Source organism: Herpailurus yagouaroundi, unplaced genomic scaffold (genome assembly GCF_014898765.1).
Source record: "Herpailurus yagouaroundi ecotype Mexico unplaced genomic scaffold, PumYag 181, whole genome shotgun sequence".
Classification (NCBI taxonomy): Eukaryota; Metazoa; Chordata; class Mammalia; order Carnivora; family Felidae; genus Herpailurus; species Herpailurus yagouaroundi.
In genome coordinates, this window is record NW_024412412.1 from 33471097 (window position 1) to 33490380 (window position 19284).

At 37.9% G+C, this 19284-nt stretch overlaps 1 protein-coding gene across 1 annotated transcript; it reads right to left on the minus strand.

Moving 5' to 3' along the window:
• Positions 1-910: 910 nt before the first annotated feature.
• On the minus strand, positions 911-19004 carry ADAMDEC1 (ADAM like decysin 1). Its single transcript, XM_040490409.1, has 14 exons — positions 18883-19004; positions 16802-16917; positions 15046-15122; positions 14050-14128; positions 12502-12578; positions 11280-11466; positions 11001-11063; positions 10031-10102; positions 9562-9731; positions 9122-9203; positions 8265-8395; positions 6621-6798; positions 3132-3217; positions 911-1613 (listed from the first exon to the last, which is right to left on the minus strand). Exons 1-14 carry the CDS (start codon positions 18929-18931, stop codon positions 1607-1609), a joined length of 1374 nt encoding a protein of 457 aa, XP_040346343.1. The 5' UTR covers positions 18932-19004; the 3' UTR covers positions 911-1606.
• Between the last annotated feature and the right edge of the window lie 280 nt (positions 19005-19284).

Sequence of the window (19284 nt, forward strand, 5' to 3'; positions counted from 1 at the left end):
ACCTACTCACTGTTTCCAGCATGGCACTGTCTATAATTTTTGCAGCTCAGACAGTTTTACTATAAGAAACCTTTACCTGAGTAGGAGGTAGGGGAGGGAAGTATGCCAAAAAAAAAAAAAAAAAAAAAAAAACAACCCTTTTGGCCTTGGAGGAATTGGCTGGAAATTTGTATCAGACCAGCGGACAATGAAAATATGGACGATTCATGCCTTGGGACTGTTTCATGGCTTTCAGTGATATCGCACATGCAGCTTTATCTGTAGCCCAGCTAATGCCAAACCCACCAATAATGGCAAGACAGTCAACACCAGTAAGCAGGGCTTTCTGGAAAGCTGTTCTTTTCAAAGCTCAATCTTTAGAAGTGTGTTTAAATTCTTGTTCTCCTAGTATAAGCATCAGTGGAATTTTGAGTAATGTTTGGAGTGACTGTTAAAAAGCATTTGAATACAGAAACCTCAGGAAGAAGTCCAATCTCACGTGACTGACCTCAAGTCATTTCACTGTGAACATTAAAAGATGATGTGACCTTCATCTCATCTCCACACTGTGATGCCTGGTTATCCATGGCAACACTGTTAGAGGACTGTAGGAAAAAATAGTCTAAATATGTGAGGCTTTAACACCTAACGCAAACCTACACGGAAGGTTGAAAATACTCATGCTTGAAAATCACCACAAAGCGGCGCCACACAGTGGCTCAGTCGGTTAAGCATCTACTCCTGGTCATGATGTCCTGGTTCATGAGTTCGAGCCCCGCGTCCAGCTCTGTGCTGACGGTGCAGAACCTGCTTGGGATTCTCTCTTTCCCTCTTTCTCTGCCCCTCCCTTGCTTGTGTGCTTTCTCTCTCTCTCTCGCTCTCTCTCTCAAAATTAAGAAATAAACTTAAAAAAAATGACTGCACAGAAAAGTCTCAAACATTTGCGGTTTTATTCATGGACAGTAAGGTGCATATTCCATCAATGGATGAATAAAACATTCTTTGATAGTAAATCAAAATGTGAGCATGAAGCCTTCTCAAAATTAGCATTACATGTGCTGCTGAGAAAGGATCATACATGATAAAATGCAATATGTTTCTATGTAATTAGTCTTGACATGATGTAGACAAATACCACACTTCTAAGAACAAAATAAGTAGAATACTGAAGGGTAATAAAATGACATGTGAATTCTGTTCTCCCTTTTTCTGCCAAAGCTTCTCTCATCAAGTGGACTTGCTTTGCCCTGGGTTATACAAGCAAAATGACATTGGGGTAAAAATGTCAGTCACTTGTAGCTTCACAGTTCTCAATTGAGCCGGTTTAATTCGGCGGCACCTTGAGGCGTTTTGGTCACAGGCTAATTTCTTTTGTTCCCCAAAGAGCAGAGTTAGCCTCACCATCCTTAAAAATACATCAAAGATCAGGCTTTAGAAAACAGGCAATTTCTCTGAATTCCTCTATTTACCTGTTGGCTAGGCTGATAAAAATAGAAGAAGTACAATTCCAAATGGAAAGCAAAATATATCTAAATGCAACAGTGAAAATACACGAGATTTCTGGTGAGTTTAGATCTCTTGATTCTTGTCCCGGCAAGTAGCATCTCAATGAAGGAGATTTTTTGATTCACTGTCTGATTAAAAGAAAAAAAATTGGAGATCATGGTTATTATAAATTATAAAATATTATGTAACATTGATAATTAACATTTATAAAATGTAAGTCATACTAACGACCCTCCTGAGTGAGAACAGCATTAGGTCCATTTCACAGGTGATAAAACAAATTAAGTAATTAGGCTTAAAGTCCCACAGCTAGTTTGGGGCCAAACTAAGAAAAATGGTTTCCTGACTCCAAACCCAATTTCCTTTCCATGATAATAGATTGTCAATCTTCCCAGTAATGGAACATGCCCACCTAGCATCCCAAGTCCCTGAGGAGTTGAATGGATATCTTCTGAGATGCTAAGCTTTTGGTCTCTGTGACAGAATAAGAAGCTGGGCAGGATTTCCAGAACTCCCTGCCGAGGGGAATCACATGTCAGGTTGAGCAGGCCTTGTTAAATGAGGCTTGCTGAAGAAATGAGTATTGTTCCTGATCTTAGAACCTCGCTGTTTTTTTTCTTAAGGAAGTGATAGTTGATGGTGTCTGAGTTGATTATTCCCTTTATAATCTCTCCACAGGTTTAACTCCAGAAAAGACTCAGGGAAGGGGGTGGGCAGGATTAATATTTTCCATGTATTTTATCCTGAGATTTTCCCCATTTATGATTTTTTCATTGTTCAGGAACTATTTTTCACTGAAACAAATACCATATTCAGTCGGACCAGTTGGGTTCCCTAACCCAACTCATGTAGGGTTCTATAAAACACAAAAATAATACATGGATTATAGCTTATTGAGACACCTTAAAAGAAATATCACCGAATGGTGTAGTATGTTCTTAAATATTATTAATTTTCAGACTACCTTGTAAATTACAACTATCCACTCTTTACCAAGAATAAAAGAGACTTCTTAAAAATGAAATTTTCTCGGGGCGCCTGGGTGGCGCAGTCGGTTAAGCGTCCGACTTCAGCCAGGTCACGATCTCGCGGTCCGTGAGTTCGAGCCCCGCGTCGGGCTCTGGGCTGATGGCTCAGAGCCTGGAGCCTGTTTCCGATTCTGTGTCTCCCTCTCTCTCTGCCCCTCCCCCGTTCATGCTCTGTCTCTCTCTGTCCCAAAAATAAAATAAAAAACGTTGAAAAAAAAATTAAAAAAAAAAATGAAATTTTCTTACTCTCATCTTAGTTTGTATTAAACTCATCACTACCTAAGAGAAATTCATAGTTTTTAGCATAGACTGAAGCCGTCTTAAACTCCCAGATGACCACATAGCCACTTTTCTCATTAGTATATTAGTAGACACGAAACCCTAAGTTGTTTTTGTTCAGTATGGTGGGTTGTTTTTTTTTCTTTCTGAAATGGAGTCATTTGAAAAATGTGCAGTAAAAAAATAAATAAATAAAATAAAGTTTAACAAATGAATTAAACGAAAATATAAAGTGAGTTGTGTTTTCTTGTACTATAGAACTTAGTGGCCCATCTTTCTCAACTCTGAAATAAAAATGAGAACATATTCGGGAACAGAGAATGAAAAAAAGGGTCTTACATGATATGGTTCAGAGTGGCTCCTCTACAGTCAACTCCAGATTTTAATTTACAGGTCATGGCCTCACAGCAAGGATTGGAACATTTCTTTAAAGCACACAGACAGGGAAAGTTGGTTCAGCATTTCTTCCTACACACTAGGTTCATACAATTTTTAGTACAAGATGGCAAAGAAATTTCACTTTTTAAACTAAATTGCTCTACAAATTACAGAGGAGATGACCAAGGAAATGTCATAGTAGAAAAACATGTTAAGTCCAATGAAAACCACTTCTTAAAAGGACAAAAAGAGAATTCTCCAAGAATTACCACAAATAAATTTGGTCTAGCTGGTATTACGTGTAAGTTAATTTAAAACTTCAAGGGAGAATACTTCCCTACTACTCAAACTATTTGAAGGTAGGGGAAAAAATGTTAATTCTCAAGTTATTTTACTAAGCCTCCATAATTCTGGTAATGAGAGTTGGTAATGAATACTCACACACACGTACACACACGCGTATGCACACCCAATTCTCATTTACGAATAGAAGTACAAAAGCTTGAATAAAATATTAGTAAAACACCAGTTTATTAATATAATAACTCTCCATTACAACGATGCAGGGTGTTTTTTTTTCACCAAAAGTACAAGGGTGCCTCAACTATACAGAATAAAGTAATATAATCCATCATATTAAGAGACTGAGGGTAGAAAAAAACTAATATTATTGTGATAGGTGGCAAAGATTAGAAAATAAAGATAATTTAGAAAGAAGGAAAATCTATCTGATAAATAGCAAAAATATATCCAATAAAATAAACAGTAAGACATGGATTATTGATAGTCTATATTTTTATGGAAATTCTGACATGCTATGAGAGAAAGAAAAGATATGAAAATGTAACAATAATTGGAAAGTATAAATCACATTTTCATCCCTTGTATGTAATAAAATATTTGACCTGGTAAAAAACAGAGAATCAACTCTAAAAACATTGGATGAGTCACTAAGATAGCTCTTTAAGATAATAAAATAACATTAAAAAAGTAATAAATCACCTAATATAAAAAAGTAAACATTACACATACTAATAGAAAAAAGAAAAATAGAAAATACTTGAGAATAAGCTTTCAGAATAAAGTAAGAGCTACAAGAAGAACTTTATATTTAACTGTCCCGAGAAACTCAAAACGCAACTAGTCTAAAACAATAATACTGTGGAAGTGGCAGTGGCCTTCGGAGTGAAATACGAATTTCATGCATTTCAATCAGAATCCCAATTCTATTTGTGGGAAAACTGACAAAATACCAAGAATTATATGGAAGAATGAACACTGAGGAATGACTACACAAATCCCACCCCCCAAAATCAACACATTTGGGGCGCCTGGGTGGCTCCGTCAGTTAAGTGTCCAACTCTTGGTTTCAGCTCAGGTCAAAATCTCACAGTTGGTGAGTTCGAGCCTACATCGGTCTCTGTGCTGACAGCATGGAACCTGCTTGGGATTCTCTCTCTCTCTCTCTCTCTCTCTCTCTCTCTCTCTCTCCCTTTCTCTCTGCCTCCCCCAGTTGTGCTCTCTGAGTCTCTCTCTGTCTCAAAATAAATAAATAAACTAAAAAGAAAAAGTAAACACACTCGCCACTGAAGGTATTAAAATACATTGCATAGTCACAGTCATTAAAAGTTTTTTTTTTTTTTCAATGTTTATTTATTTTTGGGACAGAGAGAGACAGAGCATGAACGGGAGAGGGTCAGAGAGAGAGGGAGACTCAGAATCGGAAACAGGCTCCAGGCTCTGAGCCATCAGCCCAGAGCCTGACGTGGGGCTCGAACTCCCGGACCGCGAGATCGTGACCTGGCTGAAGTCGGACGCTTAACCGACTGCGCCACCCAGGCGCCCCAGTCACAGTCATTAAAATAGCAGGATGCTGTGATAATATTTAGACCAATGGATATTATGGTTATTTTTAAGATCTAGAAAAAGGCTTAAATATGTAGATCAAAACAGTGAAATAGCATATTAGATCATAGAAAATAGGACTATTCACTAAAAAATACTATATAAAGGTTATATACTACTTTTTGGGTAGGAAAACAGCTGTTGAAAAATTCAGTTGTTCATAAGCTTGACTTCCTAGTTGTATTCCACTCCTAAGGAAGAAAATCAACACAAAATGGAAACAATATAGGAGTTGGCCTATACACTTAAAGAATATTAGATCTTTCACATCATATAGACAGTGTTTTCTCTCTCTCTCTCATGTCTCTGTCTGTGTGCACTGACTACATGCCATGCACCTGCTGACATTAGAAGCACCTAAGACCGTAAATGATTTCAATTGTCTTCTACCCAAGCAGGTTTACTGGAGTGTAAGCAAGGTGGGAATGAGATAAACTTAAAGCTAACTCATTATAAAGCACCACATTATTTGTAAAATTTCATTTCTCATTACAATTAAAAGAGTATTTATAATATCCTTTACAAATGATTGTTACACCATGAAATGCTCTAATGTAATTCGACAGCTTAAAATGTCTACATTAATAGCAGAGGCATAGGGCGATTATGAACATGTTTATGTATGGAACGTGGGATTTAATGTGGGATAGCTGGCAAATATTCTTTCAGAGACACTGATGCCCGACAGGGGTCAGATTTTTGTAAAGATTAGCAGAATTATAGTAATTATCTCAGACATTTTATATTAACAGCTAATTTTCTACAGGCTTATGCGATTTTCTCTCTCTCTTCTTTTTCCTTCCCTGTTTCATTTACTGCTTGGTTTATACACTGGCTTGTTGAGTGAAGGCCAGCTCTCTCTATGGAAAGAAGTTACGTCTAGATCTGTAATTGGTTTTGCTTAACAAATGATCAACTGTGACTTGAGGTGATTTAAGGATTTCTGACTAATATATCTAGGAAAGATTATAAATGACATGTTATAGTTAATGATTTACTTCTTTACATTGAGCTTTATATAATCATGTCATAAGTGTATCCTGGCTTTTGAAATGCCTTTCAAAATATGTCTAAAATCGGTATTAAAAACACAAGCACAGGGGCGCCTGGGTGGCTCAGTCGGTTAAGCATCCGACTTCGGCTCAGGTCATGATCTCACAGTCTGTGGGTTCGAGCCCCGCATCGGGCTCTGTGCTGACAGCTCAGAACCTGGAGCCTGTTTCATATTCTGTGTCTCCCTCTCTCTCTCTGACCCACCCCTGTTCATGCTCTGTCTCTCTCTGTCTCAAAAATCAATAAACGTTAAAAAAATTTTTTTAAATAAAAATAAAAAATAAAAATAAAAAAATAAAAAATAAAAATAAAAAAATAAAATTAAAATTAAAATTAAAAAAAAAACCACAAGCCCACTTTTTTACTGCGATGCCAAGCTTATCTTTAGAAAGACTTTCCTAAAGAACATTTTTAAAGAAGGAAAAGGAAACAGCATAATTCTCATGTTGCAATAACTCTATAATAAATTTCAAACCGTGGATATTTTCCTACCTTAGGAGGGCCACAATCACAATCTTCTCCTACTTCCAGAAGTTGGTTCCCACACACTGGCTTTGTTATTATATTTTTAGGAATTGGTGCTTGTAGCAGGCACTTTGGTTTTTGAGATAAAATGTATTTCTCAAAATGTGCACGGCAGGATGTACTGAAATCTTTTGGGAATTTTGAGCTGTAACCAGAAGAAAAGTCATGATATATAGTGAGAAACTGATTTGTCTAACTATATCCCCAGGTTCAATGGAAATTCCAAATTCAGTATTTGTTTAGGACAGTACTATGTTATATGTGAAGGTCAAAAGGGCGTAAATACTAGCCTAGTTGGAAAATTGTTTTCCTAGACTGAGCTTGTAGAACTGGAAGAATTTAAATTCCTGTGTGGATTCCGTACTGTCCTAAATGGCAAGAGTGATGAATGAGCCAATTCTATGAACATATTTCTCTTCCTATTCATGACCACTTTTAAGAGCAAAGTATTTTTTTTTTCATTTTTCTATCCCAAGTCCTTGCAAATTTCCTGGCATTAGAAGGTAATTAATAACAACATAAAAATGGATGGAGTGATTAGTGATGGGGATATATAAGAATGTTGTCATCATCTTACTGACTTACTTACTTAGATGTCATCATCTTACTTAGATATTTTAAGAAAATATATTCCTATTTACTAATAATAAGTAGGTACATCTTAATCCCCTTCATCTATGTTTCCCATCCCCCTCCCCTCCCCTCTCTGGCAACCACCAGTTTGTTCTCTGTATTTATGAATATATTTCTGGTTTTGTCTGTTTGTTAGTTTATTCATTTATTAGTTTGTTCCTTAGTTTTGATTTTTAAATTCCATTTATAAGTAAAATAATATGATATCTGTCTTTTTCTGTTTGATTTATTTCACTTAGCACAGTACTCTCTAAAATCCATCCATATTGACATGAATGGCAGGATTTCATTCTTCTTAATGTCTGAGTAATATTTCATTATATTGTGTATATATATATACGTATATATATATGTATGTATATATATCCATTCACTTATTTTTTTTTAAATTTTTTTAATGTTTATTTATTTTTTAGACAGAGACAGAGCATGAATGGGGGAGGGTCAGAGAGAGAGAGAGGGAGACACAGAATCCGAAACAGGCTCCAGGCTCCGAGCTGTCAGCACAGAGCCTGACGCGGGGCTCGAACTCACAAAACGCGAGCTCATGACCTGAGCCGAAGCCGGACGCTTAACCGACTGAGCCACCCAGGCGCCCCATGCATTCATTTATTGATTGACATGTAGGTTGCTCCCATATCTTGGCCGTTAAAAAGTCTTTTAAGTTAAAATAACATGGTTACCATACTCATAATCTCTAACTTGGCATATTTGGAAATCTGAAGTAATGAGCCCCGATAAGCTAGTAAAACCTGTGCACCAATAGGTTGGAGTGTGAATTAATGGGATTCACAGCCCTTAGTGAAAAAACAAAAAAAAACAAAAGCAAAAAAAACAACAAAACAAACAAAAGCCCCCAAAACACAAGAATCCATTCACTATATTGACTGTATCTGAATCCTTTAAAATTTAAGAAATATTTAAATTTAAGAATTAAGAAATATATATATATTTTTCTCAAGCGTGACAAAGTCTCACCTCAGATATTGATTCATCACACAACTCCCTGAGGGACACTTGGTGTAATAGGGAACATCAGGCATACCAAGGACATGACCTAATTCGTGTGACATCACTCCTACAAGAGACACACTATTCTTTTTCTTAGCCTAGAAAGAAGCAAAAAAAAAAACAAAAACAAAAACAAAAAAACAAAAAACCAGAAACATCTATTACTTACGATATTTAGTTATTTCCTAGCTAAAGAAAATAGTTTGACAGATGAAAAATAATGAGTCATTAAGCTCTTTTCCCTGCCATTGGCTATGGTAAAATGTTGGACTGACATTTGAACTGGGTGGCTCCTGTGGATCCAACCATCTAGTCAGTGCTCAATAAATACTTGCTGAGCTAATGAGGAGTTCTCGGTAAGCCATGATTAAATTGAAGTAATTACGTTCTTCACAGGAGGTACAATACTATGTTTTCAGAGCCCCCCCCACGAACAATTGTCAGAATGGTGGGCATTGGTAATGCTTGGCCACATGACACCAAAACGCACCTTGACTGACCTCTCTGGCCATTGATACTGAAGATGATTAATTTGAAGGTGGCTCAGGCCACAGAGGCCATCTTGGTTCCCTTTCTGTTCCAATTTCCTGTTTTTACTCCCTAATACCAACTTAAGAATGAATACTTCTGGGAGGGCCAGTCTAAGGAAATAGTCTATTGTACAATCTAAAGGAGCTTCAGTGTAATGATCTACCAGTAGGTTAATTTCTACTTTTATTTACTGACTCAGCAAATGTTCGTCGTGCTAACTCTGTAGAGGGCATTATTCTGGTCTATCATAGAGGATACGGAACCACAGGGAGCCTTACTATGAGTTTACCAACCTCAACAATGGCAACTGAAGATGGGGAGCACAAGGAATTCGTGGCTGCCATTCCTACACGTCGATTGGTGAAGTCAATTCCACTGTGTGAAAGTTACAGGCATATTGTCACAACGTAAGTCTTTGGAACCATTAGCTTTTGTCAATTATGCTCTAGATTTCCTGTTTCTCTACCCTTTTCATATTCAGTAGGCCCCAGAAAGTCTTCTGCTATTCCACAGCATTGTACGATCACAGATGGTTATCCCACATCCAGGAGTCCATTTTAGTGACCTGACATGGGTCTCTACATTCTTACAGGTGAATTCCTAACGGTAGAACTTCAGGTTCCCCGACAACGGCTTGGGGAGATAGCATTGAACAGAAACCTCTACCAAGAGCCGTTGGGATAACTATCCACCCTTGCCTACCTACGCCTTGCCCTGGCCAGCACGTGCTCACCTGAGTAGCTGTGCATGATCGTGTATCTTCATTTTCTCCAGGTTGGAACGATGCCAATTCAGAAAGTTGTTAAAGGTGGCACCTGTGTTGGGTACCACCTTTATCTTATCAGCGTCAGACCAGATTTCCATACCCACCAACACCACTTGAACATCTATTGTTTTATAGATCTGTGGGAAGAGCGTCTTTTTTTCATGAAAATGTTTACGGTTTCTTTATTATCTTAGATCTTGTGCTGATCACCACTGATGGATAAGTGTATCCTACTTTGAAAATAGAAATCCTAGAAGTTGCCTTTGCTACAATGTATGTGATATTACCTTGTTGATCCTTGCCCCCCTGAGTTTCCCAAAACTGCTGATGTCAAGCCACTGTGACCCTCCCAACTCCCTCTTTGGCAAAAACTCCTTCTGTGGCTAGTCCCCAGGCTTCTATGTGGAAATGCATGTTTACAGGGCAAATATCTTACCACATTGAGTAGGTTCATCACATCAAACAAAAAGCTTCTTATCAAAGTTAGATTCCCCTTATATATGTTGTACTGTAAAATACAAAATGTGAACACGATTAAAAAATAAAGTGGATGTGGCACAGAATTTAACATTTTAAGAAAAATTACAAATTTCAACATAAGTAAACGTGTATTCATTCATGTCTGACTTATATAACACTCTGTGTTTCAACAAATTCTTTCTAAACGTAAGAATTCTTTAGTGTTCAGTGGTTTTCATTTGTAAGGATGAAGAAATCAAATGAACAATTTCAATGTTTCTAACCAATTCAACAACATTAAAATTTGATTATAAAGCAGTATTGGCTAAGCCAGAATCACAGATTCTAGTACTTGTATAAATATAAATATAATTTATAAAATATATATATAGTTTTGTATCTGCTTTATGTTTACATAACGGAGTGAGAATTTAAAAAACATTTTAATAACCCATTCTTTAAATTTTTCATGATTATAGTTGATTTCTTGGAGCTATCTGGTATTGGGTATGCTTCCAATATCTGAATATACAGGCAGCAGGTGGATATTAAAGGGGGTGGATAAGTGACTACCATTGCCCACAAGGCAGGTGGAAAAGACATGACATTCAGGTGGGCAGGGCCTGAGTTTTCAGCTAGAATAGCTTATGGCTTGTGTTCACTGGATAAGAAATCTTAAATTTTTTTTAACGTTTATTTATTTTTGAGACAGAGAGAGACAGAGCATGAACAGGGGAGGAGCAGAGAGAGAGGGAGACACAGAATCTGAAACAGGCTCCAGGCTCTGAGCTGTCAGCACAGAGCCCGACGCGGGGCTCGAACTCACGGACTGTGAGATCATGACCTGAGCCGAAGTCAGACGCTTAACCGACCAAGCCACCCAGGCGCCCCGAGAAATCTTAACAGTTGACCTAACTGCCCCAGAAGCACCCATATTTTATACTCACGAAGGCATTATCCAGCACCAAAAAGAGATCAATGTATTTCTCAGCCTGAAGAAAGTCTTCCTGCTTTACCAAGAGTAAAATAACATCATTAATAACTATCTTTATCCTAAAGACTGGAAAAACTTACAATATTTTTTTTTGCCAGGGGGAAATTCCATCAAACAATAAGTAAATGAATTATAGCCTTTACTTCTAGCAGTAACTGTTGAACGCAATGGTATATCATACATCATCGCTGAGACAGTGGAAGAAATGATGACATAGGAAAGCTACGCTTACCTCCGGGCTATTGAGTGACCTAGAGGTTCGAATATGGCCTTGTTTCTTGCCAACACTTCTTACACCACAGGTGTGATTAGCCAGGTCAAGCTCTTCCTGGTTATATGTGATGACAGCATGTTCTTCTTGGTCTGTACTTTTCAGAGGCTTTATCATGTATCTTTGGTCATGATATGCGAAGTATCCTCTGTGAAACACAGAGAATCGTATTTCAAGATTCTCTGCCACACAAAGTCACAAAACTGACCAGAATGGAGTATACCTCTCCCTAAATCCTAAGCTCACGCACACAGTTTTCATTCATAGGCCTTCCAGCTAACTTTTGCTAATTTAAATTATAATCCATACTTGTCAATCGTCAAATGAGGGTTATATCATTTACTAGAAAATTCTAAACAAGAATTGCTCAGATGAAGCTGTCCCAAAGGATTTGACATTCAGAGCATAAGCTCAGGGAATGTTTGTCCATAGTTCATTTATCCACTTAACAAATATTTCTTGAAAGCTCCTAGGAATATAATGGAAGATGGAGTAAAAGAGTATTGACATACTAAGAACCCCAGGGAAGAGAAAAAATGATGAGCAAATCAGCCAGAGGAATAGGTTGGAACGAGTAGTAACTTAGAGAAGTTTTCTTTTTTGGTAAGAAAATCAATTCAGAAACATAAAGTGAATTCATATGATGGAATGTGACAAACACAACATAGATAGTCCTCAAACATTACATTTATGAATGCAGATGTGATATGGGAAGAGGCTTGTGATATGGGTGATATGTGATGGGTGATATGTGATATGGGTGATATGTGATATTTGGTGATATGGGAAGAGGCTTGTGAGATCACATGATGAAAATATATGTCTATATGCACAAAGGCTGCAAGCATGACAAATAGTTAATGACAGTGGTTATTATTTTTTTTTTGTTGGTGCTTTTTCTTACTTCTCAAATTTTTCCAAACTGGCAAGAATTATCTTTGCAAACAGAAATATCCCACACACAAGTGCACGTGCGCACACATACACTCTCCAAATTACGTTCAGCATAATTTTTAACCGATTATAAAATGATTCCAAGAGTGATACCTGACTCTTCATTTTAATAGCGTTTTACCCCTGCAGGAGATTTTACCAAGATAGGAAGACATGATTTCCAGGAAGACTCAGTTCTGTGCCATTAGAATGGTGCTTGCTGTTTAATATTTTTGCAAATGGCTCTCACCTCAACCCATCACAAAGACTAATGCTGGCAACAGAATCCTTTTCATTGAGGATGTGTCCTTTATAGTAGCAATGCTCCTAAAGTTGGAAACGAGAAATATACACATTTTTTTTAAACTGTAAGAATAAATGTGTCACAGTTGGGGTGAAAGGTGTTAATTTGAATATGTAGGAAAGTTCTTCACCTAGTGGCAGTGGCCAGACCAGTTCCCAGACACAAAAACAGTGAGAACTTCAGAGATTTTATGAACTGCTCCACTACTCACCCTGGAAACTCCATCTTTGACGGCGATGTTCTCTTTCTGGCACTCATGGCACAAAAGAAAAGTCCAGGGAGTATGAACCTAAGTGGGCTCATGGTGAACTTGGACACTGCATCTTGGACACTGGTGAGTCTCCCTGGGATCGACGATGCTCCCAGAGAGCTCTCAAGTTGGAGGACCAACTTTTGAGAATTTGGCTTGCCTGTGCTGAGTCCCTAAGACACTGTGTGTCACATGTGTATAAAATGAGGAAAGCATTTTTCTAGATACGAGGCTCCTCAAGAAGCCACACTACCACTCCTGAGCCCCTCATATTAGCTGGTCCAACTCATCGTTTTAATTTGTGTGCTAGTGGGATCCCTTTACCAGCATTAAAACCACAGAGAATCCGTCTACAACTAGAGATTCAGACATGGTTCCTGCTCCATATGAGCAAAGTAGGGGGCCCCTTATGTAGAACGATCCAACAAAGCCATTGAAGAAACTCTTGTTCAAAATAAACTGGTCTCGGGGTCTGAAATTCCATCTATGTTTTTCTTGCATTTGGAAGAAACCTTGTCATCGTAGACATTTTCTTGTAGAGGATTTGGAAAAAGTACCAAATTAATATGCCATCAGCCATTCACATTTGAGCCTGAATTAATTTGAATATTAGCAAAAATCAAGATATCCTTGAAGTGAGAGTTTTGATGTGAGAAGGGAACAAAGAACCATTTTATTACAGAAGTTTTGTCTTTTTATAGAGACATGTTTTGGGTGCCCAAGGAGAGTGGCTCTGAGAAACTCATTTAACTTCTTAATACTCCATGATTGAGTCTTTCTGTGTTCTCTTCCTGCCCTTCCCTTGGCATTGATTTTGTATGTTTGACCTCTAGGCCTTGGCATTATCTATAGCATGGTGGTTTAACCAGGTGTTATATGAATTAAATAATTGATGTCCCATTACTGACCTCAGGATATATGCATAGATTGTTCAAAAATAATAAATGGCTACCTGACTTTTCAAGCAGCTACTGGGGAAGATATTTCTAACTTTTTGATAAGATGGTCTAAGGGAAAGTGGACTAGTAGTTGCTTCTACAAATATAATACTTGGAAGCCTCCTACTGTATCCTTACCTTTCTAAAAAGCTGACTATGATTTTTTCATTTGTTCTCTCATTGGTCATAGATGAGCACCTTTGTTCCTAGTCCTTCGATTTCTTTTTTATTTGCCCTTGCATCTGTGCATCGTACAACATAAATAGTAGATCCCAGAAAAAGTCCCAGAAAGCATTCAGAACCTACCATGTTCTGAGGGCTTGTAGTGATTTTCTCCCCTCCGGGTGAGTAATACGTTTCGGTGTAGTCTGGCCCCAAGAGATGTCTGCAAAGTTCAAAAAGTTGCATGATACACGTAAGGTGGTAATAAGGGCTAATGTTCCTGAAATGCATTGCAGCACAAAAAGAATGATTATGTCTATGATGAGAAAGAACATTGTGACCCACTGATTCTTTTCTAACATTGGAACTCTGCTGCTGAAGCCAATCAAAGCCTTAGTTATACCCACTAGATCCAAGGGAAGAAATACCCCCAGATACTTTTCAGCTGCAAATTCTCTATCCTCAAATGGGTTATTTTTAGATTCTTCACAGCAAAGACACAGTCGCCACGGGGTCTCTGAAGGGTGTTGGGTCACAAATATGCATAAAAGACCATTGTATTCAGGGAGAAGTTTACTGACAGACGTAGAACTTGGTAGAGCCCCATCCCCAGGGATCTATCTCAGGGCTGTGTGTCCTGAATGACTCCTACATATGTTCTTTTTTTTTTTAGAGAGAGAAGGAGCGCCAGAGGCGGAGAGGGGCAGAGGAAGAGAGACAGAAAATCTCAAGCAGGCTTCACGCTCAGCTCATAGCCCGATGACGCTGGGATCATGACGAGCTGAAATCAAGAATTGGACACTCAACTGACTGAGCCACCTAGACGCCCCACATATGTTCTTATAAAAGTAATGGGAGGTCACGTCAAAGATTTGAGTTTATCTGGGTAAGATTTTCAGTAAATCAGGGGAAGTATGAAGGAAGAAAGGCATTATCTGTGTCCTTCCCTTTGTTTATACTTTGCATGTAATTTCCTCAGAAAACCTTCTTAGATAACATTAGCACAGTCTAATAACATCTAAAACCCAATATACTTCATGCCTTCTATCTCAAATCACACGAAATAGAGTCTCAAGAAGGTGTATTTTTCCACATTCTCTTAATATAATCTATTGGTTAGACTCAGGAAGTACAACTTACTTGCTTTTTTGTAGGTGAAGAACAACTTCTTCTCCATTTAATGTAATCTGATACTGAAGTTCAGGTTCATATCTGTCCTAAAAATATTTAATAACAAAATGATATCAATTTATATTTCTGATATAAATTATGTGTCTGATATAAAAATGATATCAATTTATATTATATTATAATAAATGATACATGTGGTATCCATAGAAGAATAATTACAAATGCATATAGGATAAAATAATTCTTTTATCTATACAAAATATATAAAACAAAACATAAATTGAACATTTTTTAAATTTTTTTTAATGTTTATTTATTTTTGAGACAGAGAGAGGCAGAGCATGAACAGGGGAGGGGCAGAGAGAGAGGGAGACACAGACTCTGAAACAGGCTCCAGGCTCTGAGCTGTCAGCACAGAGCCCGACGCGGGGCTCGAACTCATGGATCATGAGATCGTGCCCTGAGCTGAAGTCGGACACTTAACCGACTGAGCCACCCAGGCGCCCCTAAATTGTACATTAAGATGGAATAACAAAAAGTCCAGTAGCGCAGTAATGGTGATAAGTAATAGATTTATTCAACATAGGCAATAATATTCAATATTATTATTATTCAATAATATTCAATAATATTCACAAGTTAAACTAGTTCTAAGATGTAAGATAAGGATTTATTATTTGCCTTACTATACACCATACTGTCCTATGTATCCTAATTGATCACTAATGGTATAATAATAAGGTAATATTTTTATTATTTAAATTTTTTTTTTACATTTCTTTCTTTTTCTGAGAGACAGAGAGAGACAGGACACGAGCAGGGGAGGTGCAGAGAGAGAGGGAGGCACAGAATCAGAAGCAGACTTCAGGCTCTGAGCTGTCAGCACAGAGCCTGACGCGGGGCTGGAACTCATGAACCATGAGCCGAAGTCGGTAGCATAACCAACTGAGCCACCCAGGAGCCCCTATTTTTATTATTTTAAAACCAAACCAAATATACTAAAGAAAACCAGGTAAAAACCTACTAAGAATTAAATAAAGTAAAAAATATTTTAAAAGTAAAAGTTACAAATATTTGCAACAATGTAATAGTCGAAGAGTCAATGTCTTTAATCAATTAAAAAAATTTTTTTAGTTAATTAATTTATTTTTAAGAGAGAAAGAGTAAGAGAGAGAATGAGTGGAGGAGGGTAAGAGAGAGAGAGGGAGAGAGAGAATCCCAATCAGGCTCCGCACTGCCCTCATGGAGCCCCATACAGGGCTGGAACTCATGAACTGTGAGATCATAACCTGAGCCAAAACCAAGAGTCTGATGCTTAACCGACTGAGGCACCCAGGTGCCCATCTTTAATAAATTTTGTAAATCGTGCTACTTAATGGGATAATGTTGAGTTCTCCATTACAGACAAGATGACCATGGAAAAGGCAATTCAGTGGGACAGGAGGTGAGGGTAGGGGGAATACATAGGTTTGGTGAACTTGGTAAGAAACACCTTCTAGAAATGACCGCCTTCCTATGCTCTCCCCCTATCCTCCAAATTTGGAGAGATGTCCAAGCAGCTTTGTTCTTTCTGAGCAAGTGAAACAGTGAACTCCCTTCTTACAGCTTAATTGTAAAAGCATTCTGAGAAATCCTGCATTCTTTCCTGGACAAAGGGGACCTGTGGATATGGGCTTCAAAAGTCAACTATTAGACATCACTTCCATGGGTGAAGAGGCTCTTAATTGGTTCGTTGTAAAATCCCATAGTCATTCACACTGCTTACCTCTTTGCCATTCTCTGTCTGGTTGTTTTGTATCTCCCTTTTGTGTAAAATGTGTAGTTTTTTAGGGCGAACTACTTCATAGAGCTCTAATTCAGGTGTTTGCTTTATGGCCATTGCTAGAAAGAGAGAGAGGTAATATTGATATAACACATTTAAAGTCTTTGGTATTGTTTTGGTTTGGGTTGGTTGGTTTTGTTGAAATGGTATGGAAGACCGAATTCCCGTCCAGAAAGTAAACCTTAGGAGAAACAAGTTACGCCTTCCTCCTTCTCCTTATCACCTTGGATAACAAAGAATTTTTCTTTTGCTCTATCTACCTATTCTGGAAAGATATGGCAATGCGTTGGATGATCTCTCAATATGTGGGAGATTATGGAAGCCAGGAATCCTTCCCTGTAGTCCAGTTCCCTCCTCTTCTCTTCTCTAGTCTGGTTCAAAATTGAGGATTTTTCTCTCAGTGTTCTCAGAGATTCCTTTTTTCTTTCTATGTCTTTTTCTCTTTGTGGTGAAACCTCAGACTACCCCTTCCAAAAATCAAATTTTTTTTAAATTTTTTTTTCAACATTTATTTATTTTTGGGACAGAGAGAGACAGAGCATGAACGGGGGAGGGGCAGAGAGAGAGAGGGAGACACAGAATCGGAAACAGGCTCCAGGCTCTGAGCCATCAGCCCAGAGCCCGACGCGGGGCTCGAACTCACAGACCGCGAGATCGTGACCTGAGCTGAAGTCGGACGCTTAACCGACTGAGCCACCCAGGCGCCCCCCAAAAATCAAATTTTTATAAACAGACAATACTTCATTCTTAGGGAAGACCCTACTGACGGCTATTTTCTTTCAAAGCGTAACAATGAACCGTTATGTTCTTTGTCTTATTAGCATTTGCCCTCAAGACTCCAGGTTTCATAGGGAGACAAAGTTTTTGTGGTCCCTGCCGAAGTAACTTTAAAGCATCAGATAGCAAGTAGGAAAACCGGACAGCAAGTAGACTAAGTGAACTCAGTGTCCTTCTTGATACACTTGGTATAATATTACATAGACCATTTCCTAGAGCGGATATTGGAGCCAAAAGAGGTGGTCTTAAGTCCTAGCCAAATGACCTTGCAAAAGCTATTTTTCCTTCCAATCAGGTTACTTATTTAAAAAACGGAGGTCGGTGTAAACATTGAATGACATAAAATATACCAAATTATGTAGCGCCCGTCTAGGAAGATGACATATACACCTTATGTACTTTTTCTTTTAATTGTTCGATGTAAGGTCAGTCTTGTTTTTAAATGCTCCCATTTTCAAAGATGAATGTCTGTGCTTAAAGACAATTTCCCACTGACAGACAGCATGGCCTTAGGAACTCCAAGCAGTTTTACACCTGGCTGATGTGAAGAACCAGAAGGAAACTTCTCAAGTAAAAAAATTTCTCCTAGCCAGTCCCCAAAGTTCTGCTACGATGCTATCTTAGAAAGGATTCATCACGTTTATAAATTTATTACTAGGAATTTTTTTAACGATGGAGAATGTGAATCCAATTAATGTAAAGAGTTGTGGGATTTAGAAGAGAATAAATTTTAATAGATTTTAGTCTTAACTCCATTAGTAAATTTTCAATTGGCCAATTAATTTTTAATTTTGCTTAATGCTGCAATTATGTCTAATTTGATGCTAATTTTACTTAAGAGTTATCCATTCTAGCACAGTTTTTGGTCACATTGTGTCTGGGTAAATGATTGTCTCCTTACGGGGTAGAAAATATCAATGTTATTCGAGATAACATTGGAGATGGGGAGGAAATTCTTGATTTCTGGTCTGGAAGTTAATTCTCTGGTGTCATTTAGGCTGTGTGCCTTAGAAAATAAAATTATAGATCCAGTAGCATATTGACTAAGAGGTAAAGTTTGAGGTGCATCCTAATGAAATTATTATACCAATCATAACACCTTGAGTATGACGTGGAGTATATATAAAGTAAATATAGCAAAATGCAGTGATCTTTGGGTCATATGAGCATGTTATTTTCTCAAGAGTACTTTCAAATGCATTAAGCAATTTGACTTTTGTAAAAAATGTCAGTATTTTGGTGCTTACCTTGAGTTGGAGTGATGAGCCAGAGGATAGAAAGTAGGACCAAAGGCATGTTGCCTACTGCAGGTAGCTGAGAAGTCGCACACAGACTGAAACTGTGGTCTCCCCAGCTGTCCAGCTTTATCTTCCCCTACTTATCTTTACAAATTGAAAAAAAAAAGCACAAAACCTCAAGTACTCTCTGTGAGATTGAGGAATGTTTCCTAATGGTGTTGGGAAATGGTGAAAAAATTACAGTGACCACATCATGAGAATGTTCCTCATTTAAGAGAGGTGTTTATATCTGTGGTTACAGCTTGTGAAGGAATTTCCATCTGGACATCTGCTTGGCTCTCATGCTCCTATAGTGGTGGGAAAGAACCCACTGAGACTGGGATGCCTGTGCACATATTTGCATATTCGCCA

Excerpts from the sequence above, each read along its gene's own strand:
- ADAMDEC1 (XM_040490409.1), bottom strand. The coding sequence starts at position 18,931 with ATGCCTTTGGTCCTACTTTCTATCCTCTGGCTCATCACTCCAACTCAA. Across the intron at positions 9,204-9,561 it reads GATCATGCACAGCTACTCAG|TGGAATTGACTTCACCAATC; the intron begins GTGAGCACGTGC and ends ACTTTCACACAG. Across the intron at positions 3,218-6,620 it reads GTGATTGTGGCCCTCCTAAG|AAATGTTCCAATCCTTGCTG; the intron begins GTAGGAAAATAT and ends TGTGCTTTAAAG.